The sequence below is a fragment of the Rhinatrema bivittatum genome, chromosome 10, assembly GCF_901001135.1.
Source record: "Rhinatrema bivittatum chromosome 10, aRhiBiv1.1, whole genome shotgun sequence".
NCBI classification, from domain to species: domain Eukaryota; kingdom Metazoa; phylum Chordata; class Amphibia; order Gymnophiona; family Rhinatrematidae; genus Rhinatrema; species Rhinatrema bivittatum.
The window spans coordinates 74,273,168-74,300,507 of record NC_042624.1 but is presented as its reverse complement, the minus strand read 5'-3'; the positions used below and the strand labels follow the sequence as shown (position 1 = coordinate 74,300,507).

The 27,340-nt window shown below is 41.1% G+C and overlaps 1 protein-coding gene across 1 annotated transcript in view; it reads left to right on the top strand.

The window, feature by feature from the left end:
- The first annotated feature begins 659 nt into the window (after positions 1-659).
- Positions 660-27,340, top strand: part of EDEM3 (ER degradation enhancing alpha-mannosidase like protein 3) — a 93,800-nt gene continuing 67,119 nt past the window's right edge. Inside the window, exons 1-4 of the mRNA XM_029617611.1 lie at positions 660-1,132; positions 2,633-2,678; positions 15,113-15,213; positions 26,385-26,424. Coding sequence (XP_029473471.1) covers positions 972-1,132; positions 2,633-2,678; positions 15,113-15,213; positions 26,385-26,424 — 348 coding nt within the window. The 5' untranslated portion in view covers positions 660-971. The remainder of the gene's footprint in view (positions 1,133-2,632; positions 2,679-15,112; positions 15,214-26,384; positions 26,425-27,340) is intronic.

Sequence of the window (27,340 nt, the reverse complement as noted above, 5' to 3'; positions counted from 1 at the left end):
GCTAGAGTTAAATTTGCTGGGTGCCCTGGGATTTACTGCATCAGGGGGTAATAGCTAATAGAATTTACATGGAATTTACATGTGTTGAGCGCTAAGAGCTACACAGTTGTTTGGGCACATGTTTTAGACACACCAATCCCCTTATTGCATCAGGTGTTAGTCTAGCACGTCCAATCACTCATTAACCTGTGCGCTAGATTGGGCACATTTTATTGCATCAGCCCGAGTAAGTGGTTAAGGTGAAATTACAAATTCCATTTTTTCCAGGCCATCCCCTCACAACTATATTAAGCTTTTTTTTTTTTTCCAATCGTATTTGACACTAGATAGCAATAAACAATATAAGCTATTTACTTATAACTAGGGGACAAAAAAGTGAACATGTTTAAGACTCTGTAGTGCCCCCCTTCCCTCAGTTCCCTACGCACGTGCTTAATGGTTCAACCAGGGCTGAGTCGGGCCATGGCCCCAGTGTGCCACCCAGTTCCACTGCCTACGGGTCCCTTTCTTTAGGCGGATGGGGATGAAACACAAAGCGGATGCGCCAAGCTTCGCTCACCTCGCGCAAATGGTAGACGCCCAGCTGGATGGCCTAGTCGCCGCCCCTCAGTACACGTCGATTCCACGCCACCAAGCGCCCGACTGGCTGCGCCGAGGCACGTGAAGCGCCGATGCCCCGCCCCCCCGCCGGCTGCTGACGTCGCTAGCCGGAACCGCGAACCCGCTTCCCGTTTTCTTTGACAGCCGCATCAGCTGGGGGCAGAGCACCGTGGGGGCCTCAGATATTTGTGGCTGCCGGAGGCGGGGAGGAAGCTCCGCGGCCCCACCGATCCAGCGCCTGCAGCTGGGGAGCGCAAAGGCGGTTGAAGGGAGCGCGAGTGCGCGCGGCCCAGGCGCTGCTCCCTTCTCCCCCCGGCGCGGAACGACCGGGGCCGGGATGACTTCCGCGCGGGCTTAGCCCCGGTGTGCGCATGCCCAGGAAGGCGGCGGACATGAGCCGAGCGGCGGGTGGCATGATGTGTCCCTCCCGGGGCTCCGGCGGCCTCCTCGCTCTCTTCCTCACCGCTGCTGCCTCCCTCCTGCTGGTGCGGAGTGAAGCGTCCATGAGCAGGGAGGAGAAACAGCGGGTTAGGTAAGAGGGGCTGGGGAGCAGTCTGGTTCTGGGTGGGGGGGGTGACACCGTGACAGATACGCGGTGTCCCTGGCCTTCCCCCTTCCCCTTAAGGCCCACAGGACGCCGATCAGTAGCTCTCACTATTTCTCGGCAGTTTAATAGCACTTATTTTTTTGTTTTATTATTCATATAGTGTTTATGTTAAGCCAATATTGAACCCGGTAAGACCGGATTTCTACCATCTGCTGTGATCGTCAATTATTACCGCCATCTGTGTATAGGCATGGCACAAGGGATAGTGGGCACCGCACTGTGTTCTCCTTTCCTTACTTTGGTTTCTAATAATTCTCTCTTTCTCGTACTTTCTTCTTATCCTCTCAGTGATATTCTCCGTCACCGCTTTCTTGAACTCTACATTAATCGTTTTAGATTACTTCTGATTGTGTAGGGGAGGGGAGGACAGGGCAGACTGTGCACTGCTAATAGATCTGTAGTTCCTAATCTTTCTGGAGAGTTTCAGGGTTTTGTAAACCCAACTCTGTATGCGTATGAAATTAGACAATCCGTAAGGGTGGGCCAGTACATTAGGCATAGCCACAAAGATAATACCAAATCTCAGTACCTGGTAACTTTTGCTTCTGTAGAAAAGATTACTTCATTTTTTCTAAAAGGCCTTTCTTTTAGTGGTAGCATTGACTGAATTAAAATAAGTTGGCTGTTTGTTTTCCATGTTGTTTTCACACCTCTTTTACTGTGTCTCATTTGAAAAGAAAAAGTAGAAATATACCTAGTCTCAAATAAGTACATTTTGTGACTCTTGTCTGTAGATCATGTCTGAGAATAAAAATGATGACTTTGAGCTCATTAAAGTACCTTTGGGAGCCTTTTGGTTCATTTGTTTTGTATAGCTATACCTGAATTCTTTCCAATGTGTGATTCCTTTTATTGGCCCAACATAAGAATTATACAAAGATGATGTACATAACTTATGAGGATGCCTCATTTTCTCTCTATCCTCTTCAGTCAAAGAGGGATCTAGGATAGGTGATCATAAAAGCTCATGCACTGTAACATCTTTGGATTGTACTTGTGGTGACACAATGACAGCTGTCGCAATCCTTCAGAGAATTCAGTTTTCTCTTGGACTGATTTTAGCTTCTGGAATTCTGCACTGTCAATGCAAGTTAGTGAACTTGACGTGAAAATTGAAGTGTGTACTTGGTCAGCTTTAATCAAGCAATGGTGCTGTATATGGTAAGCTGTTAGTGAGATGAGAGAACAAGGAAAGGCCCAAGCCCTTGCTATAATAATAGCTCCAGTACCAAGTTGTATTGCTATTGTAAGCTTCTCAGTTATGTTTTTGATTTATGAGGGTAATAAAGCCTACTAAATAAGAATTAATAATTTATTCAAATTTACACTTTCTGGGAAATGTTAATTTTAATACTGCAGAATGTCAAATTGTATAGAGGTGTCTTACTGGTGATTTACTTAATTCATTCTTCATATTTTTCACAGGAATCAAGTTCTGGAAATGTTTGATCATGCTTATAGTAATTATATGGTAAGTAAAATACTTCTGTATTTTAACCTTCCATTTCATACCTATAAATTGTTCCTCCATGTATCTTACAAACTTTTGAGATGATGTGAAAAAAATATTTACTCTTTAGTCCCCACTTTGTTTTTGATCTCTTGGATTTTAATGTTGGCTTTGCTTGTAAAAAGCATCTTGTAGTCTTTCCCCTCCTAATAATTTTCTTTTCTTAATGCTTAGCGTTAGGCCAAAGTGTCTTGTTTTTCTGTATACTCCTCGAGCTCTGATATAGAACGCGACAGAAAAGAATGTATGTGGCCACAGTACTCAGACAAACAGTACAGCTGAGCAGGGAGAACAGCAATGAAGAGGGGGCAAGTAATATGAAAGCTGGCTCAATTATCAGTAGAATTAACAGAAAAAACTAAAGTGTGGTACAAAACAGGCTGCCCTTGGAAGAAGAATCACAGTGGCATATAAAACTATTCAAACTTAATATATATCAAAGGATTAAATCTTCAAAATCTGCAATAAGTAAAACCTAAAGAGATCTGAAAGACTCACAATAAGACATTTCTTTAGGCAGGATCATATATGTTGGCTTTCAAAATTGTTTTTTCTCTGAAATAACCAGAATCTAAGAACATTAATGCCGTACTCTTTCACTCGGGTTTTGTTCTCCTTTTAGGCACATGTGTTTCTAAGTATCTGCAACGTATTGAGTTTTCATGTTGCACAGATTGCACCTGCTTACGTACAGAGCATTATTGTCCTAGGGGAGGTGGTTATGCCACGTCTGCTTCCTTATTCAGATTAGGTATTAAGCTATTAGCAGTATGACTATGCACATTTAAAGTACAAAAGAATGATGATTCTTAAAATGGATATAGTTTATTTCTTGTTCTGAAAATACAAAAAGGAACGTTTTAAGTAATCAAGATTTATTTATTGTAACAAAAATAAGTGTTTAAGCTTGCTTGATGCAGGGAATCTTAGCTGACTGACTGAATACGTCAGCAGTAGCAGTTCTTGCTCACTGATAAAACTACATGTGTAGTAAGAAAAAACTGTCAGCGGGAATCATGACATTTTCTGCTGTCAGAGGGAATCGTGATGTTTTCAGGCCGATGCAAATACAATGTGCTCAGCCAAGCATATGGCTTTACGATATACAATAAAGGGATTAATTAGCGCGTCCAAACCAGCCCATAGCTAACAGTGCTCATCCCATGTAAATTCATGTTGATGAGGCTATTGGCTATTACCCACCTATGCAAAAAAAAAGTGCCCTGTATGCACATTTTTACTCTCAAAAATTGACTGCCTTGGAGCAGGCATTAATTCTTGAGGAGTCTCTAAAGTTAACAGAAAAGCCAAAAATACTGCTTTTCTGTTATTCCTCCGACTTAATCTTGTGGCGAAATTAAGTCGGAGGAACCAAAAAAAGAAGTAAGGGGAAAGAAACATGTCTCCGGTGTTCAGGTTAGGAAAACGGATGCTTGTAAAATCGAGCATCTGTTTTCCTAACTCGCACTGACAGCCACCTCTCCTGGGTGCCCGATGCCGAGGAGGCACTAAGGATGCACCGTTTTTGCTAGCGCCTCCTTTTTACCGCAACAGCCTATTTAAATATTAAATCGGGTGCCTGTGAGAGGTGGATTGGCGCATGTTAGGACAGTGGGCGCTCAATCATGAGTGCCCGTTTTACGCATGCCAATATTGCATCGGCCTGCATGTGCTTTGTTTGAAACATATTGAGAAAGTGAAAACTGGAGTATCTGTTTGAGTTGGCTGTACTGTCTGGTGGCTCTCTTACTTCCCGTCTTTCAGCTGCTCTTCACTGACCAGTTGGAAACAGCATCCAGACCCAGATTCCGTCTTACAGGGAAATACTTTTTGATGTACTTTAGGCAGGTGCTGATGTAGTAAGGAGTGCAGACATTAGCCCAGGTTTTTATTCCTATTGCGTGCATTTTTCTTCACTTTTCTGTGGTAACTCTGGTATTTAACAGTTCTTAACGCCAAAAACTGCATCCTAAATCAGGAGTAAAAACCAGTGCAAAAATGGGCGCGGGTGTATGCAGATCCCATATAAAAGAAGGCATTAGCTATTCTCCAGCAATGCAGGCAGGTGCACTAAAGAACAGAGATCTTAAAGCACATTTTCTTAATGCTGGAAATTTAGCTTCTGGGTCAGAGAAGGAGTAACACCTAACTTACATTTCTGCTGGCCATGTTACACAATTGCTGTGCACAACGTGGTAGTGTCTAGCGGCTTCAGCCACACTGGGCACAGCCATAGAATAACTTTGGCCACCAGCCATACACATATACACACACCCACCCTGATGCTGGCTGCCTCCCACCCCAGCAGAGCCCACCTACACCACTAACCTCTAACACTGTGGCACAGTAACCTTCCCTTGTATCCAGTCTTGGATACATTCTCGCATGCAAGGCCATTTGCATGGCAAGGGAAATGAAAGGGTAAACTCTCTTGAGTAGGCAATTACAGCCATACAGTGTGCATACTTTTGTGCCCTAGTCAGGATGCACAGCATCAAAATGTGTACCATTAGGCTGTAGAAGCAGCCCCAAGAGAGCTTATCCTTTGATTTCACTTGGCATGCCTTGCCCAAATGGCCTTGCATGTGAGATTGGTGCTGGGCATCCCCACTTAGTACTGAATGCTAGATTGTGCCTATTTTCGTTGCACTCCTTCCAACTCCAGGCACTTATCTCCCTACTCCTGTTTTAAAGCACTTTTCTGCATTAGTGTAGCTTTTCAGGTTAACTCTCATTGTAGCGTGTTTATTTGTTTTTTTACTCCTGCTTGATTGTCATCCTTACTGCATGCTGCGATATTGCTGGTGGTCTACTGTGTGCGTTAACCAAAACCCATGCTCAAATTTAACTCCTGTTTTCATGTGAGTTTTCTTACATTGGCTCCATAAAGAGCACCTCATCAAATCTGTGCACTTTTTAAATGGATTACGTTGAAGCACCCTGTTAAGACAAATTGTGGGAAAAAATGAGTTGAAATCTGTGATACGAGATGTACTAATCTTTTGGCTGAGCAACTTTTTATTAGTAAAGCTGTCAACTGTTTTGCAGTACAACTGGTAACAGACAATTGAGATTATTGGCAGTATGCTTATTGCTAATCTTCGGTCTTCTTGGACTAAATGTAATTTTTATATTTTTTAGAAAGGCTATAGCTTTTTAAAAGACCATCTCAGCTGAGAGGGTTTTTTTTTCTGGCAGACTAATGTTGTATTTGTACACATTTTTTAAAACATGAAGAAATCGATTCCCTGACTATTTATATTTTTATTAAAAATCTGGTTATCAGGTTTTATTTATTTATTTGTTTTTTAATGGAAGCAGAGCAATGCTCTTCCACAAATAGGGGCCAATGTAATAAAACAGCAGCTAAAATCTGTGTCAGTTGTTAGTGCAAATTTTCTTTTAGTTATGCATTTTAAAAAGCACTTTAATGTAGTGTCATGCTAATGTCTGCTTGCTATAAACATGAGTTAAAATCCATGCTAAGAACAGCAGTATCCGGGATGTGCAGGAAAAGAACAGCCTAGAATGCCTTTCTTTAACTGATCTGAAAAGGACTGACACATGTATTAAGACACCCCCAGGTATGCCTTTCTGTCATTGGCAGCTTACAAAAAATATCACCTCATAGGACCTCAGCCCAGCAACTCGGATCATTGTGTCCTCGGGAACAAGACTACTTTGGTTATGATGCAGAGTTTTCTGAAAGAAAGGGCATTTAATAAGTCTGTAAAGGAAAAAGAAAATTAAAGCAAAGCCAGGTGGTCTCTTAGGATGAATCTGCACAGTGCATCTCTATTTAGCATCATTGAGTTGTCTCAGAGTGATTGTAGTAATTTGGTGCAACATCTAGCTGTCAATCCCTGCTGGATACCAGAGAGGATTAAACAGGAACCATCTCTGGAGTGAATGCCAGGGCTGTTCTTCAGTGCAGGGACTATCCATGTCAACAGGGCTCTGTCTAGGTGTATGTGCATGTTTTTATTGTGCTCTTATCTCTTCAAAGAGAAGGCTGCCAGGTGATTCACTTCGTCTCTGCATGTTTAAGGTCCATTCAACATGCCCAGAGATGCAGTGGTGGTGAAGGCCTGGTTCGGCCCAGCCTTATGACACAGAAAGAACTGAATTTGGCTCCATTAAAAAAACAAAACAACAAATGTCCACCACCATACGGAGCGAAACAAGCAGCACACCAAGATATAAAGTAATTATCCAATGTTTCAACCTCTTAGCATGTCATAAAAGAAACAGCAGTAAATGGTGTCACATTTGTCTCTGGAAATCATTGCGTTTTGACTAGCTGAATTGTGCAGGGTTTGATCTCAGTGCAGTTTTATGAACCTCCTCCTGAAAACTTGCTTCAGAGCTAGTATGTCTGGCCATCAGAAAAATTTAGCTCCAGTTCTGACCCATTTCTGGTGTTAAAAAAAGAAATCTACAAAGCAATCCGCCATTTAGCACACCTCCCTGCACTGCAGGGAAAAGCCTAGTAGGATCATTAGCATGGGATTTGCATGTAGGCGCACTGACCACAGTGCAAGTTTTAACCCATGCTTTAGCATGATATAGGAGGGGGGAGGAAGAGAGAAAATCAAATGGAAACCTTCATTTGTTGATAGCAGAAATCTGCATGTATGTTTGATCATCAATACCAATATGAAAAGACTACACCTGATCATAGAGCAGGCCATGCTGTCTGCTGCCATGAGGTAACAGGTTTCTCGCTAAACAGACTAACTATAAAGTGTGAAAACTTAACCCTGGTATTTAAAAGTTTTCATGCTTTATTATGGTGCTCCAAAGTCTGTTTAGCACCAGGGAGCCTGGTATAGACTTTTTATATTGTTGATCAAACATCCATGCAGACTTCTACCATCAACAAAGGAAGGTTTCTTTCTTCTCCCTTCCTATATCCTGGGCCTGACCTGCCTTTTTCCCCCTCTGTGGCCAAGCTAATTTTTGTATCATTTTGACATGCAATATTAATTTTTTCTTAACAATTTCTATTTACTAAGATTAATTAACCAGCAAACTTGTACAATTGCATCTTCCAATTTTAGAAAGCTCTTTTATAAACTTTTCTAGCAACATCAGAGGTATGTTATATCTCAGATAAAGTAGCAAATACAAGTCATTAAAATATGTTACATGCAAGTTCTATGCTGTAACATCAATACTCTGAAACCATCAACTCATTTGGGGGTCTCTTTTGTCAAGGTGTGATACACGGTGACACATTTGCTAATAACTAACATTAACACCTTGATAAATAGGCCCCTTGCTTGCTGGAAGTCATTTTTTTTTTTTCTCTGAATTACTGTCCCATAGCAATATGATGCTTGTAGTTTTTCTCCATGCTGCGTTGGGATGGAAGTTTGAAGTTTATTTAATTTTAAAGTATTTCTAAGGTGCATGATCCTGATACATGTAAAAAGAGAATGAATAGAATGTCAAAAACATGTATTTATTTATTTAAACACTTTTATAGATCGGTATTCGTAGAAATATCATATCGGTTTACACAGAACTAAACAGCGAAAATACATAGAACAGGGTGCTAAGAACTTGGAGGGGGGTTTAACTTTAAAGAGGGGGCAAGTAAGATAGGAGGGGAAGGTGCATAAGGTGTGGTGAAAGTATATACATGGGTGCAATATAAATACATAAATAAGGTGGAGAGGATTTACAGAAATACTAATACAAGTACACTAAGGCAGTATGGGTTTCAGGTTTGCTGCAGGGTCCAAATTCGGGGGGGGGGGGGGGACGGGATGGGACGTGGTGCTATTCAGGGGAAAGCTTGCTTGAATAGCCACGTCTTGAGTTTTTGGTTGGTTTTTTTTTTAATGTCTGTGTACTTGGCTCTAGCCGGAGATCGGTCAGCATGGAGTTCCAAAGGGTGGGTCCAGCAAGTGAGAGGGCGGGGTCTTTTCTGGTGCAGAGGTGGGTGGACTTGAGGGTGGGGGGTCTGTAGGGTTCCCTTATATGCGGTTCTAGTAGGGTGGTTGGACGTGTGTAGGCGGCGGGAGTTGTCAAGCCAGTGAATGTTATTGTTGTGGATAAAAGTAATGCCGGGTAACATTTAGCTCTGTCTACACTTACACCAAATCCTGATTACGAGATTACCAAAGGGTGGGGGGGGAGGGAAGAGCCCAGATTAACTATCTAGTGCCTTCCCCGAATGCCTCTTTTAAAGAAGAGAGCTTTCAGCTTTTTTTTTCTGAGTATCTGAGGACACTCCGCAGTCTTTCTAATCGTCAGGCAGGACAGTCCACAGCATTGGTCCTGCAACAGTGAATGCTCTGGAACATGTTTCTTCCAACGTATTGTCAAACTGAGGCTATGTCCAGAAGACACAGCTTAATGGCCTTTGATGACTTCTACGTTTTCAGTAGGGCACTTACAGTAAAAACATTGGAGTCTCGCTGCTTATGCCTTTTATTTAGCGAAGTTAAAATCTTGAATTTGATTCACCATGCTAACGGGAGCCAGTGAAGGGAGCACAGCATCAAAGGAATACGATCCCTAAAACGAGCAGCTGTTAGTATTCTGGCCGTGTAGTTTTGGACCATTTGGAGTCCTCTGAGTAAAACTAGGCAGCCCCGTGTACAGTGATGTACAATAATCCAAACCTGAAAGGCCAAGGGACTGTAAAACCACCTAGAAATCTACAGGAGTTACATAGAGTTTTAACTTCCAAAGAAGGCATAGCTTTTAGAACCTGTTTATTGAAGCTGCCTTCGCTTGTAACTGTAGTGTGGGGCCAAATCAGGCTCAAGCAGAGCCCTAAATTCCTCAACTGCTAGGACATAGGAATAACCTAATTCTGTAAGCATAAGGTAGAGAGTCGATGGGAGGGAAGTAACGCAGCACTGTTTCAGGTGTTCCTAAGATCAGCTTGAGGATGATATTTGTCAATCATTGATTTATTGCTTTCAGCCAACTTGCAACAAAAGTATACGCATCATCAACTCACAAAGCAGCAGTTACTTAACAGAAGGCAGAGTGGAAAACCTGCTTGGCGCAACAGCTACTACCCTTCACAGAAGGCATGGAGGGGCAGTTACTACCCTTCACAGAAGGCATGGGGGGTAGGGGTATCCTGCATGGAGGGGCAGTTACTACCCTTCACAGAAGGCATGGGGGGGCAGGGGTATCCTGCATGGAGGGGCAGTTACTACCCTTCACAGAAGGCATGGGGGGGCAGGGGTATCCTGCATGGAGGGGCAGTTACTACCCTTCACAGAAGGCATGGGGGGGCAGGGGTATCCTGCATGGAGGGACAGTTACTACCCTTCACAGAAGGCACGGGGAGGCAGGGGTATCCTGCATGGAGGGTCAGTTACTACCCTTCACAGAAGGCACGGGGAGGCAGGGGTATCCTGCATGGAGGGTCAGTTACTACCCTTCACAGAAGGCATGGGGGGGTAGGGGTATCCTGCATGGAGGAGCAGTTACTGTCCTTCACAGAAGGCACGGGCGGGGGTATCCTGCATGGAGGAGCAGTTACCATCCTTAACAAAAGGTACGAGCTGGGGTAGCTTGCATGGAGGGGCAGTTACTACCCAAGCTGCTTGCTGGGAAGACTGGATGCACCATTTGGCTGTTTATCTGCCATCATTTACCATGTTACATAGTAAGGATCAAGATCACTGAGAATGAAAAACTGAATATCGTCTATGTACTGTGTGTAGCCAAAACCCAAGTTAGCAAGGAGTCCACAGACTAGACCCAGCTTGATACTGAAGTGTTGCTGATGTAGGTCCCTGTGGAACACCAACATCAGCAGGGTACTGCCTGCTGACGCGTGGCCAGGTCTGCCCTGCTGACGCTGGTTGGTTGATCAGAATCTCGTGATGACAGAGAATAGCACTGGCGATTAGATTATCCTGGCATGAAAAAGGTGCTGACTGTATATAATTTAAGGTTCAGTCATAAGTTAAGACCACAGAGCAAGGCTTAATAGTTTATCTAAACACCTCTGACAGGATCTCAGTTTGCTTTAACTCCTTCACCCCAGTAGCCGCTTAGATAGTATGGTTTGCACATTATCTGTGTTTCATTTCTGCTTTCTTTACCACATTACTATTTTAAGGATGTATGCTTTTCACACATACTATGATGTTAAAGGGCGTTCAAGTCATACGTGTTAGTAAAATACGTTTATAATTGATGTAGCTAAACACAAGTGAATGTTTTACACAGTGGTGATTTTTTTGCCAGGCCACCAACCTGGAACCTTCTTCAACTTGTTTCCTTTTCCCCATTGGGAAACAGTGGAAGGCGGAGCCTGCTGGACCCAACCTAGTACTTGTTTTATTTAGAGAATTACTACTGGTTTTTAACAGGGCTTTGTTTCTGCCCGATCATAGTGTGGTTCCCAAGATTGGTTATAGATTTGGACTGAGTCTGATTGCTTTATGCATGGCTGCATTATTATTATTTTTTTTTATTCGGTTTCTTCCTTATTTTATGCTTTTAAGCGCATTCGGAACTAGGGCTGTGATCTGGTGCTTCTACCTGCGATTATTTCCTCTCTCCCCCACCCCCCCCCCCCCCCTATTTTAAATCCCCTTCCAAATTACTTTAGTCCAGTCATTGCAGTGACAATCCTTCGAGAACCATGCACCAGGGCTCCTACAGTTGGACGAAAGCTCCTTCCATACCAGGGTCTGAATGGTGCATTCCCAGCCCCGAGGGATGCTGAAATTTCCAATTCTGTTGCTAATCTTCATGATTTGTTCAATTTCCAGTCTTAAATGAAGCATGTTTCCTACTCATGGCAGAATTTAAAATTTGGCAAAAGTAGGACATCCCTTGCTGTAGTAAGAGAGGGCATTGTAATGTAGCAAGCAACAGCCAGTAAAGACCACTTAGGCCAGTCATTCTGGGGTACATTCCAGCTGCCAGCCGTAGAAACTTAACCACTTGTAGGATTTTGGTTCTTAACCAAGTCAGTTTTTGTTTTTTGTTTTTGATTCTTTATCATCCTGAGTTGCTGAACATACGGATTCTTGTACTTAATCCATCACCCAGGCCCTCCCCCTTGCTGTTTCTTACCGCTGTTAATCGAGTTCACTTAGAAAATAGCCACTGCTATTACTAGCATCAGGAGCATGGGATAGACTTAGTTTTGGGTACTTGTAGCCTGGATTGGCCACTGTTGGAAACAGGATGCTGGGCTTGATGGACCCTTGGTCTGACCCAATATGGCATGCTCTTATGTTCGTATGCCAAGCTTTGTATTCATCTAAATGGCTATCTAACAAGTCTGCTGCCAGAACATCCAACCACCTATGTCCCATGACCTTGCTGGTCAGTACCAGGCTACTACCAACCTACCTTTATCCCCATCTTGATCTCTCCTCATCTTTCCTTGAAGTGGTGGGTTGCTTGTAACACTGCAACCTGCTAACTTTTGTTCCTACCACTTTCCTCTACGGGTCCCAAGCTTGCTTGAATTCTGTGACAATATTACCGGTAGTTTCTCCCACCTCTGCTGATTAGTAACTAATTTCAGGCATTTACCACCCTTTCAGCACAGAATTATTTTCTCATGGTTCCTCCGTTCCTTCCAGGAATTCCCAGCACTGAGGACAAAGATAAGGGGGGGGGGGGGGGGGGGGAGGTGCAGTTAGCGCCATCATAGCGATATTAAGTCGGAGGTCCCAAAAAAAAAAAAAGAAACTTAAAAAAAGTTGCCAGCAGGTTGGAAAACCCTAGCTGTCAGCGGGTTTGAAAACAGACGCCGGTAAAATTAAGCGTCAGTTTTTGGACCCGCTGACAGCTGCTGCTTCCGCCCTATTTTAAATAGAGAATCGCGCAACCAGGAGAGGTGCCTGGGCACGCGTCGGGAGAGTGGGCACTCAACATGGAGCGCCGGCTCTCCCGCGGGGTTTTTTGAATCGGCCTGTATAGGAGCATGTGATTTTGGAAACTGTTGCTTTTAGAATGCATCTGTTTTTAACATTTAACATGAGACTATGATGATATGTGAATGATGTAATGAATTCTTCCCTACAGTGTGGTGAAGTTGGCATAAAACAATATGTGGCAAGTCTTGTGTGTGTGTGTTACACACCTGCAAGGTCTGGGAAACCAGTTAGGTGATGTAAAAAAATAATCCAGAAAAGTAAGAGCTGAGCAACTGTTTATAAAGTACTACAAATGTAATATTTTTAAAGTCATTCATAGTTGTGTTGTTGAATTGTCCCTTAATTTTTCTTCGTTCTTACCTCTGCCACGGCAAGCAAAGTGGTAGAATTCCATCATGTGGGCTGCTTGAATCTCTGTCCATACCTGACCATTTTCAAACACAAACTTGTGCACGTCAGTTCCTTGCGACAGTGTGAGTGTACAGCGATGCAGCCTGTGCTGACAGATATGTTTAGGTGTGAAATCCTTTTAGAAGTACCTATACAAAAAAGGAGATGTACTGCCAGGCTACCTAAATCTCACCTAGGAACAACCAAGTGGCTTTCAGCTGCTAGATGTTCCCTGCCAGATCCCAGATCTGCCGGCACTGATGCTGAACGTAATCAGTCTGTTGAAAAAAATGCCATAGCCCAGCACCCTGATGGGGGTCAGGTAAGAGCAAAGCACAAGCAGTTCAGTGACTCGGGAGCCAATTTCTTAAAAGTAAGCGGCATGATCACACGATTGTGTTTCTGTAGCTAGCAGACTTACAGGAGCTTTGTTTCTTACTTGTGTCAGAAGTCTGGGCAAAGTTTAGGCATGTTAATCACTGACAAGAGATTGCGTTTCCTCCGGTCAGACTTAAAAGAATAAATAACTGATTACTACTGACATTTGCATAAAGTTCAAAGGCAGGCAAACCCAGGGAAATGCAAATATCACATTTTAAATTTATCAAATATAAACACTCTTTATTACAGTGTAATATCTTTATAAGTCCACAACACCTGGACACAACTTAATCCATACAGTATATAACAGAATTGCATATCACTCTTAATAAAAAATAAATAAAACCACCTGAACTCATTGTGTACAAGGTCCCACTACACTTAAAGCAAAACACAGAAATCAACAGACAAACATAAAAACAAAAAGACAATACATACAATAAAAACATAAAACAATGAAAATTCTAAACATTAATACACAGCAAATTCCTTCATGACGATCTCCTAAGATATAATAAACCACACAGAAATATATATTCTAGTGGAATACTTCACCCAAAATATACAAAGGAACTAAACTAACTCTGTATCATACTTAGTTATGTCATTGAAAAATGAACCAAAATAGTGTGTTCATCATACTGGAAAGCCTTCAATGCTCCAATATCATCATAAAGAGATGAACCAAAATAGATAATCTTCATCACGTTGCAATTCTTGCAGTGATCCAAGAATCAAACAAAACTTTCTTCTATTCTAGGCAAAACAGCCCACTATCAATTTTGTCTATATTATGTAGTTTAATAGTCTCTCCAAAATATTTAATTCTGTTATATATTGTATGGATTAAGTTTAGTCCTAGTGTTGTGAACTTTTAAAGATACTAAGTTGTAATAATGAGTGTTTTGTTTATATTTGACAGATTTAAATTTGAAACTTAAAGAATGCAAAGGATTTTGTTTAATTTTTTTTCTTCTGCTATTAAAATGAGTTTGGAGAGCTTTACCATGTACAAAATCAGGTTTCTTTTTGTAGGTAATTTAAACCAGAATAACTATTTTGGTCCTATTAATATGGGAAAGATTGTTTTTATCTTTATATACAAATGACTACTTAAGGGTTTTTTTTCCCCCTCAGTTAGGGAGTTTGGCTTTCAGCGTGATTGATTGTGGGTACAAAGCCTTTAATCTGTATAAATTACCCTCCCTCTTTGTGGCTCAACGCCATGCTGATAGGCAGCATTCCCGGGGGAGAAGTCTGCATATTGATTTGCATTTTTTGCATTTTCCTGTTTTTTGTTTTTTTTTACTTCTCCAAAAACAACAAGTGCAAATGACCATGCGTCCTTTGGACCCGGAAGCATGTGTGGACTTCACGTTGGGAGCTGGCGCAAAGCCTGCGAGTGAAAAGCACGCCTGGTCTGTGTCCTAAGGTGGACCCTTTGCCAATTGTCCCCAGAATGTATCCCGTTTGTTTTCTGTCTTGGTGTGTTGGAGCTAGGGGAACTAAAGGGTTTCTCCCTGCTTTACTTCTCTTTCTTATATTCTTCTTGATAAAAAGATGGCATCGGTAGTAGTGAGCAGTGTTGACCTGAGAGCGCTCATCGGAAGGGTCTGAGTAAACGTCTTGTTTCACGTCAGATTGTTTTAATGCTGCAGAATTCAGCTTTCTTCACTGGACACATTACAGTACTGAAGTAGAATAAATAAATGTCTTGCTATTCTCTTTATTTTGGTTTTTTTTTTTAAGGATCACGCATACCCAGCTGATGAGCTCATGCCTTTAACTTGCCGTGGACGGGTTCGGGGTCAAGAGCCAAGCCGAGGGGACGTGGACGATGCTTTGGGAAAGTTGGTATTCATTTCAGTTGTTGGTTTACATGACCACACCGATATTGTAACCTAGCTTATTATTAAATAATAGGAAGTAACAAAATAGTAAAAATAAATAAATAAATAATTATGATTGCATGATTTTTTTTCAGCAGCCTTCGATTTGCATGACCATGCCAATAATTTAACCTAGATTATTCTTAAATATTAGTAATTAACACAATCATAAAAAAAAAGAAAGTGCTTGCATGATTTCTTCAGCACCCTTCCAGCTTTTTTTTTTTCCTTCTCAATTGTTTTCCAAGGCTCATTTGATTAACATATGGCTTACCAAACCTGTTCTGGTGATGTCACAGCCAGTTGGGGGTTTCAGTATATCCAAAATGAATATGCATGAAACAGTGAAGATCAGTGATATGCGGATTTAACTTGGGAATATTCAGTGCGGCTCCCCAAAACATCTTGACTAGTTCTGGGGTCACGGACAGGTTTGGGAAGCCTTTGATTAACATATTTCAGAATTCTTCCATATCAGCGATCATTTCCACCAGTTTGTAATATACTAAGATGGATTGGAGATGCTGGTCTATTAACTAGTCTAGAAATTTTCTGGGTTTTCCGTTCTGAAGTGGAAGCATTTTGTTTTTCACTTCCCACTGAGCAAAATGTTTGGTCATACCGAACATATACATGTTTATTTCTGTCCAACGGCATGAGGCAAGAAGAGAGAGAGATTTATTAAACAAAGTATTTCAAGCGTTTTATTGTAGCACAGTCTTTGGTACTGATTCAAACTTTTCCAGGCCCGTAGGTTTTGTACTGAGAAACAGGATCCTGGAAACAGGATGCTGGGCTTGATGGACCCTTGGTCTGACCCAGCATGGCTTGTTCTTATGTCACAAGAAGCCAATAAATCCACAGTATGCAGGAGTTAAATACCAGAAACATTTAAACTGACTTATTATTTTTAGAAAAACCTGGTGAATAAAACTGGGCATTGAAAAAATGTTTCCCTCCACTAGAATTGGTTGGGATGTTTTCCGACCTCTAATTAGGGACTAGTTGAGTACATGCCAGGTCTTTACTCGTCCTTCGGCGTACATCTGAGAGAGAACGACCCTACCCTGTAGTAGTCCCAAGTGTAGGTTGCAAGGCAATAAGATAGTCCTCTTCAGCAGGTCTGCCCAAATAAATCAATGTCCTTATCTACGTGTATCCAGAAAAGCAGTGAATGGATACAGAGAAGAGTAATCATTTTATATGGTACAGATTTCCTGAGTTGTAATGCCTTATTGTGGAAATATAGCTAGGTAAGAATGCCTAACCTCCATTGGAATTGCCCAGAACACTTTGGCTAACTTCTGGTCTTCTGAAAGTAAGATGCCAAATAGAGGAAGAGGCAAGGAGAGATGCTATAAGCAGCAGCTATCATAATCACTTTGTAGTATGTCAAAATAGTGAGTATGGAAGGAGGTTATTGTGTAACTGCTGTACACAAGCCAGGAGTAGAGGTGATCAGCCCATTAAAAGAACAGGTCTGAATCTTTACAGGTAGATAAAAATGGCAAACTTTCGTTGTATTGTGCTCCGTTCCTAAGTTAATTTGTATCCTCACCTTTTCATTATTTCTGTCATTATGTTTTGGTATGCGTATGTGTAATTTATATTATTTTCTTATTTTACTTTGTTAATCAATAATTATACACATTTATATATGTTTGTAAGTTGTTATGATTTTAAATTTTGTATTTATATGTCAGTATTTATGCATGTTAATATGTTTTTAATTCTAATTTTAATTGATATAGCCCATGAGGCAGCTCATCCAAATGAGTGAAACTCAGCCAGAGTCAGGCTTTCACCACTACTAGACCATATATTAATAAACAAATCCTTGTGTCTACTGCTCTTTGCTTCTTGGTCACTATCCTGGGTAGAGCACACAAGTTCCCATGCTTAATCCAACATCCGTTCTCTCCCCTCCCCCCACGTCTTACACCAATCTTTGTAGTAATCTAAACAGCTACCAAAACTGAGGCTGTTGCCCAAACATCCAGCCTCCTAGGTCTCTGTGAACTTGCTAGACAGTACCCTGCTACCACCAGTCTGCCGGCATTGAATTGGTTCTGGCCAGTTGTAAGCTGATTCCAACCTGGCCAGCCTTGGTTGTGCTTTCTTGATATTCTGTACAATTTTTCAATGCTTCAACTTCCCAAATCTGTTCTTACCACTCTCTATATCTATTCAAAGCATGTGATAGTATCTGTTTCTACCGTCTCTGTTAGTAGAATATGCCAGTTATCTACCCTCTTGGTAAGGATTTTTGTAAACCTTTTCTGAATTACTTTTGTCTGCTTGATGATCTTATAAAGGCACGGCCTCTGGAACTAAACACCGTACTCAAGGTTGAGTCTCACTAGTGACTCTTACCAAGGCAATATTATCTTCTTTTTCCTGTTGGTAATACCTCTGCATATGCACCCAAGCATACTGGTAGTTTTCCCTTTTTTTCTTTATTAACTTGAAGGTAGCCAGTTAATTTCTCAGAAATAATTATTCCTAGATCTAACTTCAACATTTTCCAGTTTCATGTCCTGGCCCCCACATTCAGCCATGAATGGCCACAGCAATCTTGTTTTCAGGATTGCCTTAATGATGACATCTATTTTTTATTAATTTTTTATTTGTATTCCTCCTTTTCTAACTGGTCAGCCCTTCAAAGTAGATTACATTCAGGTACTGTAGGTGTTTCCCTGTCCCCAGAAGGGTTACAATCTAAGGCTTGATTTACTAAGGCTTTTTTTTTTTTCTCATTATCCAAGGACAAGCAAGGATGGCAGTCCTCATACATGGGTGACATCATTAAGACTGGCCCAGAGCTTTGGTCTCAAAGATTCTAGAGCTTTCAAACGTGCCCTACTGAGCAGGCGCAGCTGTAGCTCAAGGAAAGAGTTGTTTCACCTAAGCAGAGTCTGTCATCTTTTTTTTTTTTTTTCTGTAGAGCCATGGGGGCTACCCACTTTGTCCTGCATGGACAGCCTATAGCTTGGGAATCACCCAAGGACTGCCATTCTTCTTGTCCTTGGAGAAAGCAGAGTTGCTTACTTGTAACAGGTGTTCTCCAGTCCTCACGAAACCTACCCGCTTTGCTTGGGAGTTGGTTTCTCTTAGTATTAGCTTTATCATGAACTGAGGGACTCTGCCATTGGGCGGGGTGATAACTACAGCTGCACATGCTCAGAAGGGCATTTTGGAAAGCTCTAGAATCTTTGAGATCCAAGTTCCGGGCCGGACTCCATCTAATGATGTCACCCATGTGTGAGGTGTTTTCCTGCTGTCCTCGGAGAACACCTGTTACAGGTAAGCCACTCTGTTCTCTTTATCTATGGGAAAATTGCTTAGTAAATGAGGCCCTAAGTTTGTACTATTTGCATGCACTACCTCTTTTGTAGGCACATAGATCTCATGCATATTCGTCATAGAAATTCGGAAAACCAGACTGGTTTGCAACTCAAGTTTGGAGACCTCTGTTCTAAATGATATGTAGTTAGTGCATTTTTGTGCTGCTTTTTTGTTCTCACTTTTGGGTGTTTGAACCAAATTTGTTGTTCTCAGTCCCTGTAAACCCCCTTGTCTTTGAGAGTAAGTTGAATAGAGCTATGAGTGGTGCAGTTGGCACTTTACTAAGCTCTTTCAGTATTCTGGGGTGTGTCCTGTCTGGTTCCATGGTACTCATTTGTGTATGTACTTCCTCCTGTGTGAATGGTTTGTAATTATTTTGTATTAATGCCTTTTCTTACTTTTTATGTTTGTTGCTTACTTCTGTAAATACATAGCAAATAAACTTATTTAAGATTTCTACCTGCTGCTGGTAATGCCCTTTGCAAATCCCATATTCGCCTTTTATCTGCTCTTACATGGGTTTTGTTCCCCAGCAGTACATGGAGCATTGATGCCGTCGAAGCAAGAATTGTTAGTGCACCCACATTTGGCATTGTCCTTATATATGCTGATGCACTCAGTCAGTGCCATCCAAACATGCAACACAGTCAAAGCATAAAATACTGGCATCATCAGTGACTCATCTTATGGCATTATCAAAACAGGTCTATGCAGGACGCCCAAAATCTGGGGAGGACTTAATACTTCTACCTCCTCCAATCACTTGAACCCTTACACCTTCAAGGTTATTGACTTACCCTTAGAGATTTCAGTGCCTATCTCTTCTCTAGTTCCTCTTCTACTAGGCATAGCCAGGACAAAGGACAAGAATCTTTTTGAGTCTCAGAAGATATCCTCTGACCTTGCGAGGGTGGTGGGACATCAGCCACTCGACCAAATAGGAGAGCAAGACTTTCTTTTCTCCTTGGCGAAGGAAAAAGTTGCTTTCCATCCTCTCCTTTCCAGTATTTATAGCGTCTTTCATAAAAGGGAGTCAGTCCCATTATTCTCAGTGCGGGTAAACATGCCATCGGAGTCCGTGTTAGAAGGTTCTTCTCCATGTCATTCACTTGCAGTAGAGTCTAGTCGTTCAGAGAATATTCACTAGGGCTGTTCCCCCTCCGGGGTGACCAAGGGGTATTCTTCCCCCCCCCCCCCCCCCCGATCACCTTCATCATTGGGATCCTGGATTAGTGTGCTTACTCCCTTAGATTAGAGGTCTTTGGTCATCTTCAAATTTTGGATATACCTTTGGAACCAGTGGCTATTCTGGTTGACAGCACTCTACAGCAACTACAAATGAGAATGTGGAAGAACCCAGTTTCATGTGCCCCAGTGGCAAGAAAGTTGGACCTCAGAGTACAAACATCCCCAGGATTTGGTTTAGTCCAATTGCCTTCTCCATCTATTGTCAAATCTGCCCTGAAAATAGCAAAGAAAATAATTTATTCTACTACACCACTGGGGAAGGATCCTAGCTTAATGAATAACTTCTGGAAAAAGGTTTTTCAAAGTTCTTTAATATCTGTATGGATTTCAGCTTGTCAGTTCTACAAAGTGAGATATCTACATGACTGTATACAGAAATTAAAACCCTTCCTTCAACCTACGGAAATAGGAATTATTATCCACAGCTGCTTTTAGGTGCGGAAGAGTACATATGCCATCATCTTTGTTCCATTTATGAATCTTTCCATGCTGTTTCACGTACCTCAATGGCTTCTATCAGAGCATGATGCATGGCTTAGCTGAGAACCAGTTGCTTCTGCGACAACATCTACAATAAACTGGTGGATCGATGATCCTTGTCTAGGTGAACACCTTTTTGGAGACAAACACAGGGAGAGTATCACACAAATAAGAGCAGAATGTGGTGGTCCAAAGATATCCCTTCCAGTCATTTCAACAATACCAGCTCATGCCTCTTCCTGCACAAATGCAGCAGCAACTTCTGGCTCATACTCAACATCGTGATTGCCGTTAGCCTAATGTAATGCAGCAGGTCCAGCCCAAATCTGGACTAAGTGTTTGATCACTTCACAAGTCTACCAGCCACCCTATCAAGTTGTGGGGAGAATCCAAGTTTTTCTGGATGAGTGCCTCAGAATAACCAACAATCATTGGGTCCTCAAGATCATGGAGTCAGAATAGCATTTGTCTCAACTGGTACACCTCCATTGAGAAATGCAATCACTTATTCAACAAAGGGCGATAGAGTTGGTCCCTGCGGCCCAACATGGTTAGGGATTCCATGCTTGATATTTCCTCATCCCCCAAGTGATCTGGGAGGTTGATGTCTATTTTGGAGCTGAGAAGCCTGAACAATCATCTCCTCCAAGAGAAATTAAAAATGAATTCCTTCAACAGGATTCTACCATTCATTTAGAAGGGAGAATGGATGTGCGTAATTGATCTGAAGGATGCATATGCCCACATATCCTTCCATCACTTCCACTAGTATTATCTGCGTTTTATGGTGGACTCTTCTCAATATCAATACAAAGTACTCCCTTCAGCCTGGCAACAGTCCCAAGGGTCTTCAAGTGCCTGGCTGTAGTAACAGCACACCTCCAATGTCAGGGGATCAAAGTCTTCCCATATCTAGACGATTGGCTAGTTATGACCAAATTCCAGGAAGGTGTATTACTCCCCCTCAGAAATCAATTCACCTTCTTCAGAGCCTAGGATTTCTGGTGAATTTCGAGAAGTCAAATCTAGTACTGACTCAAAATTTATTGGAGTATGGATATATTTGTTGCAGGTAAGAGCTTTTCCATTGGACTGAGCAAACACTCGTAAGATCACTTCTTCTCAAACTGTTGAACTTGCAATACCCGACAGCCAAAGAAGGTCTGGTTGTTCTGAGTCACATGATATTCATGTAGTTTTATTAACCCACCTGCAATAAGGTGGTCTTGTCATTGGGGCAAGGTAATTCAACCCTTGACAACCAAAAATCAGCATGAAACAGGAATTGTGTTTATGGTTGAACCCTCACAGTCTCCAAGAAGAATCTCTGCACCGTCTGCTTCCTCCCCATGATGTTGGTGAAAGGTGCCTCCACACAAGTTTGCCAAGGAACATGATCGCTTGTAGAAAGACATTTTTAGATCAACTTACTGGAATTGGGAGCGATCAGATATGCTGTGTCAGCTTCACACAGTTTCTCTGAGGGAAAAGTATTCTAATTAAAACTGATAACCAAGTGGCCATGTTCTGTGTGAACAAGCAAGGAGGCCTTGGACCCTCTGTCAGGAAGCGAAAATAAATATGGGAATAGGTATGCAAACATCAAACTGTCCTACAAGCCACCTATCTTCCAGGTAGCTTGAACACGTTGGTGGATCAACTCAGCAGACTTTTCTGTCCTCACGAATGGTCTCTTCAATAATAGACAGCCAACAGACTATTCAATTTGGTCTTCCAGCAGTGGACTTGTTCGTGTCAGAACACAACAGAAAGCTAGAAAAATGTTGCTCCATTCTTCTCGGCAGACTCTGGTCTGCTCAGGATGTTTTTCTTCTCAACTGAAGTACAAAATTAATGCACATTTTCCCACTGATTTCATTGATAGCCAGAACAATACAGAAAGTTCTAAATGATCAAGCTTGACTGATCCTCAGAACCCCAGTATGGCCCGACAGATATGGTTTGTATTTCTCATAGTTCTCCAGCATTCCAATTTATTTAGGGGTAGACCTAGCCTTGTTAACTTAAGGGGAAGGAAGTTTGTTCCATCCAAATCTTCCATCACTCAACCTGGCAGCTTGGATGTTGAATGCTCAGTAATAACAGATCTCGTCTTACCAAGAGAGATTGAGGACATTATTGTATCTGCCAGGAAACCTTCAACAAGAAGAGCCTATAGTTTTAGATAGAAAAGATTCTCTATATGATGCCAACATAATTAATTAGACCCATTTATATGTGTACCCCAAGCATATTTTTGTGGTGCTTACAAGCCCCCCTTACTAATCTACTTGCACTCTTTCTGGATCAAGTCTCACCATATTATCAGTAAGAGTACATCTTAGTGCCATAGCAGTTTATCATGTTCAAGTTGATAATAAGCCTATCTCAATTCATCTGCTGATATCAAGATTCATGAATGGCTTACATTAAACCTACAGTATAGAAACCACTTGACCATGGGATCTGAATGTTTTTTTCTCAGTTGATGAAGCCACCCTTTGAACCATAGAAGTCAAATTTATTTATTTATTTATTTATTTATTTTTAGCAAAGTCAACAAGGAAAGTAGTATTTCTTGTAATGGTAAGCTCTGCATGAAGAGTTAATGAACTGCAGACATTAGTTCATTATCCTCCATACCTGCAATTTTTCCACAATAGGGTTGTACTCAGCACCCACACAGTTTCTGCCAAAAGTTGTTTTTGCTTTCCATATTAAACCATTGTTACTTTCTTCTTGAGACCACGTACACATGAAAGTGAGAAAAGCCTTCATACCATGGACTGCAAAAGGGCTTTAGCCTACTACAAAAGAAAAAAATCATCAGCATCATCAAATTTTGCAGCTCTTTGTATCTTATGAATCTAAAAGACTGGGCGTAATAGTCACCAGATAATCATTGTCTAACTGAATAGCAAACTGCATCCAACACTGCTACATGTCAGCAGACCTGCAACTTCAGACTCAGACAAGGCTCATCAAGTTAGAGCTATGAATCCTTCATTGGTCATCTGCGAGAAGTTCCCCTGGAAGACCTCTGCAAAGCTGCAACTTTTGGTCATCAGTTTATACCTTTACTTCCGACCACTGTCTAGACAACCTCTCAAGGGATGACAATAAACTCATGCAGTTTTTTGCCTAAGCTATTTCCCCAATAATCTTCTCTTCACAATGGGGTCTAGATTGTTTATCAATAAAAGATCCAGTGCAGCCCTTAGCTTGGGACTCCCTACATGTCATGGCTCCACTGGAAGAGGCTAGCCTCCTGTGCATTGAAAGATTTTAGATATTTAAATGTCTGTCATATCTCCCATTTATCGCCTTTCCTCTAGGATAGACATGTTTAGATATTCAAATCTAACTCTACTGATCTTAGTACCCACTTTCTGGACTGAATTCAACAGGTTTATAGTTGTTTTTGAAGGTGCAGTCTCCAGAATTATACTCTGCATTCCAAATTAGGTCTCACCAAGGACTAATAGAAAGGCAGTATCTTCTTCCTTTTTATGCTGACAGTTCCTCTCCTGATGCAGCCAAACAACTTTCTGGTGTTTTCTGTCAATTTATCCACCTATTTGGCCACCTTAGGATCATCAGATATAACTGTCCTCAGATCCTGCTTTTTCTTTTGTGCTTAAGATGAATTTCAGCTCCAATACTCTACCTCTCTCTTGGGTTTTTGCAACTTGAATATATTATTCTGCATTTTATTTAGCATTAAATCTTAGCTGACAGTCTCTATACCATTCCTCGAGCTTCGTTAGATCCCTCCTCATGTTTTCTACATCTTCCAGGCTGTTTACCCTGTTGCAGGTTTTGGTATCTGGCATAAAGACAATCCTTCCACTATGTTGCTCACAAAAATGTGGAAAAGAACCAGTCCCAAGAGTGATCCCTGAGGCACACCACCAGTAATGCCGCCCCCCTCAGAGTAAACTCCATTTACCACTACCCTTTGTCGCCTCCCATACAGCCAGTTTCTAACCCAGTCAGTCATTAGATTCCATACCAAGGGGGCTCAATTTATTTGTCTCCTGTGCAGAACTGTGTCAAAGGCTTTACTGACATCCCAAGTACACTATGTCTAGCGCTCTCCCTTAATCCAACTTTGTGATTACTCAAAGAATTTGATCAGATTCATCTGACAAGATTTACCTCTCATAAAAATATTCATCCTATCTATAGTGTTTTCCGCAGACAGCATGAATTACCCATGCTAAATACTCACCTGTCTCCCTGCAAAGTTAGCTGCTAGCTAGAATTAACTTTGGAAATGACTGAGGAGGCTTACAAGGTAACGCCCATGCGGGAGTTCCCTCGTATATCCAATAGAGCTAAAAGCTCTACTAGTTAGGAGAGAAGAGTCTGTTCAGTGCCACTGGATGACATCCCTCCGCATGTCATAAGAAGTTCATCCTGCTATCTACAGAAACCACCATTTTCAGTAAGCAAACTTATTCTGTCTCTTTTTGAAGAAATTATATCCTGGAATGGTTTGCCAAATTCAACAGCTGACAGCTCATAAAAATCCTCTAATCCTGCTCAAGAAGTTACATCCCAATCTTGGTTTCTTTTATATTCTACCAAGTCTCAGTAATTGCAACTATATCCAAGTGTGCCTCTGCCATGATGACCTCCTGCTCTGTAATTTTATTAATAAGACTTTGAAAATATTCACACACATGAATATCCAAGATGTTCTCTCTCCCTCTTTGTTTCCTTTAATTCTCTTTTCATTTCCCCATTTATCTACTTTAGCAGCTTTGTCCTCTACTTTTGATAACTCTCTCCTGATTTATGCATTCAGGGCTTATCTTGTTAACCTCAACATCCCTTGAAAAGAATGGTGATTTGTATGAAAGATCTTTATCCATCTGAGGACTGTTTGACAGAGGCAAAAGTCTTCATACATCCTTAGACTATAGTAATTGCTCTATACTGTACACCACTATTAGTATGTGTGTGGGATTGAAGCCTTCCTTCTAATAATTCATACATTCCTGAACTAAAATAACCAAATAATTGTATAAAGTCTGCCATTCTCAGGCTGTCCTAGCCATAGTGAGGTCAGTAATTTTAGGAGTCAGGAAATATTTTAAGACTCCCGTTGTAAAGAGGCTTTGAGCCATTTCAGCTTTTAGTATGAACATAATTAGTCATACCTTAACAGATAATTAATGTTTTAAATCTGCAAAAGTTTTATTTTGGATGTATCTGTGTTCAAAGTAAAATGAAATGGTTTAATGTTCTCCATAATAGGAAGCTTAAAATATTCCCTGCTTTGTCTTGTTCCATGGTTTGGGATGACTTGAATTGTAGTTGATGCATTGTCTCATGTGTTTGTGTGATTTTTTTTTTTTTTTAAACATTTTCCATAGATATGAAATTAGTGAAATAGTTATGAAAATAGGGCCTACTGAACCCATTGCCATACAAAATGTGCTTTTTCAAATCCATCCCCTTAAAAGAAATGTTTTTATTTATTTAAAATATTGATATTCTGCCTATAAATAAATCATTGTGCTAAGCAGATTACAAAGTAAAAGGAAATATAAAACAGTAATATAAAATACATTAAAATACAACACAAGTCAAAATAGGCAAACAATGGAAATAAAACAAAATACTGATCAAGACTGAGCAAATGCTGTTTGAAACAGAAGAGCCTTCAGCTGCTTACGAAAGATGGCAATATCTTCTCTTACCTGTAAAAAGTCAGGTTAAAATCTTGATGGTAATTAGTTTTGTCTTCATGGGTATAGAAGGGTCATGGTTACATTTATTCATACAACTTATCCAGGGATCATACTAATTTATTCGTTGCTGCAAAAGAGCATTGTAGTATAAGCTGCAGCTGAAAGGTCCATTACAGATATTTTATGTTTAAATCTGTTTATTGAAACATGAACATAACAACCAGCGTAAGACTTTAGCAAAGGTGACCGCACATAGTAATTTCTCTGCCATTCAAAAGTGTGACTTACAAGATACCTTGGTGGCATCTGCTACTAAAGTTTACAGTAGTCTAATTGTTTTCCTGTTTATGCTTTTATTAGGTTCTCGCTAACTCTGGTTGATACCCTGGACACTCTTGTGGTAAGTTTTTGTTTGTTGTATTTAGCACAGCATAATATTTGTTTAAAATGCTATTCAGAAATGTTTTCACAGGTGTTTTCAGAACTCTGCATTGGAAGGATTGCATTTAATATTTTACATTGATGAGTTTGCATTATATTTTAAGCTACTGGATTATTGTCTGCTCATAAGCTGCAACAAATAAGAGGGGCTTGGCTCTGAAAAGGAAAACATTCAACCATCTTATCTAGTGAGGGTTAAACCTTCTGATTCTTTTTATCATTGTGAATGGAAGTGAGCACGGTAACTGCTTGGTGCTTTGAAACTGATACTGTGCACTGTGGGCTCTATTAACCCAAAATCCAACTATTGTAATGAAGGTTTTGCGCAAAAAAAGCAAAGTTTTATCACAACATGAAGAAAAATATTTGGAGAGTGCAGGAGAGAGAGAGCCATTGTCAATGATCCGTATACACCCACCACTCTGCACACAAACCTCCCTATAAAGACCTAATTGTACAAATATACGTGTGCCTTCTTATTTGTCTCTGGTAACCCGCAGACCCGGATACCTATACATCTGGCTGAGGCTTTTCATCTTTAGTTCTTGAATAACTAACAGCCTCAACAGAGGCCCGCACAAATCATCCTGACTTATACAGAATATTTTGGTCGAGGAACTTCTGGAGAGCTTTCCAGACATAGTTCTTCCTTTGTGCAGGAAGAGACCTGCATTGGACAAATTGCCAATCGATTTTACTTTTGCCCGTTGTCTGAGGGGTTTCTTTTGAACCATGGCTCTTTTTTGTGTGTGTGTGCTGCTATGTGCACTGTGAGGGGCTGGTTTCTCTAGCTTCTTATCTTGTTTCCTTTCTCGTATCCCTAGCATTTTGACTTTTTTACATTTTTCTCTTTTTTTTTTTTTCCATTGCTTTAT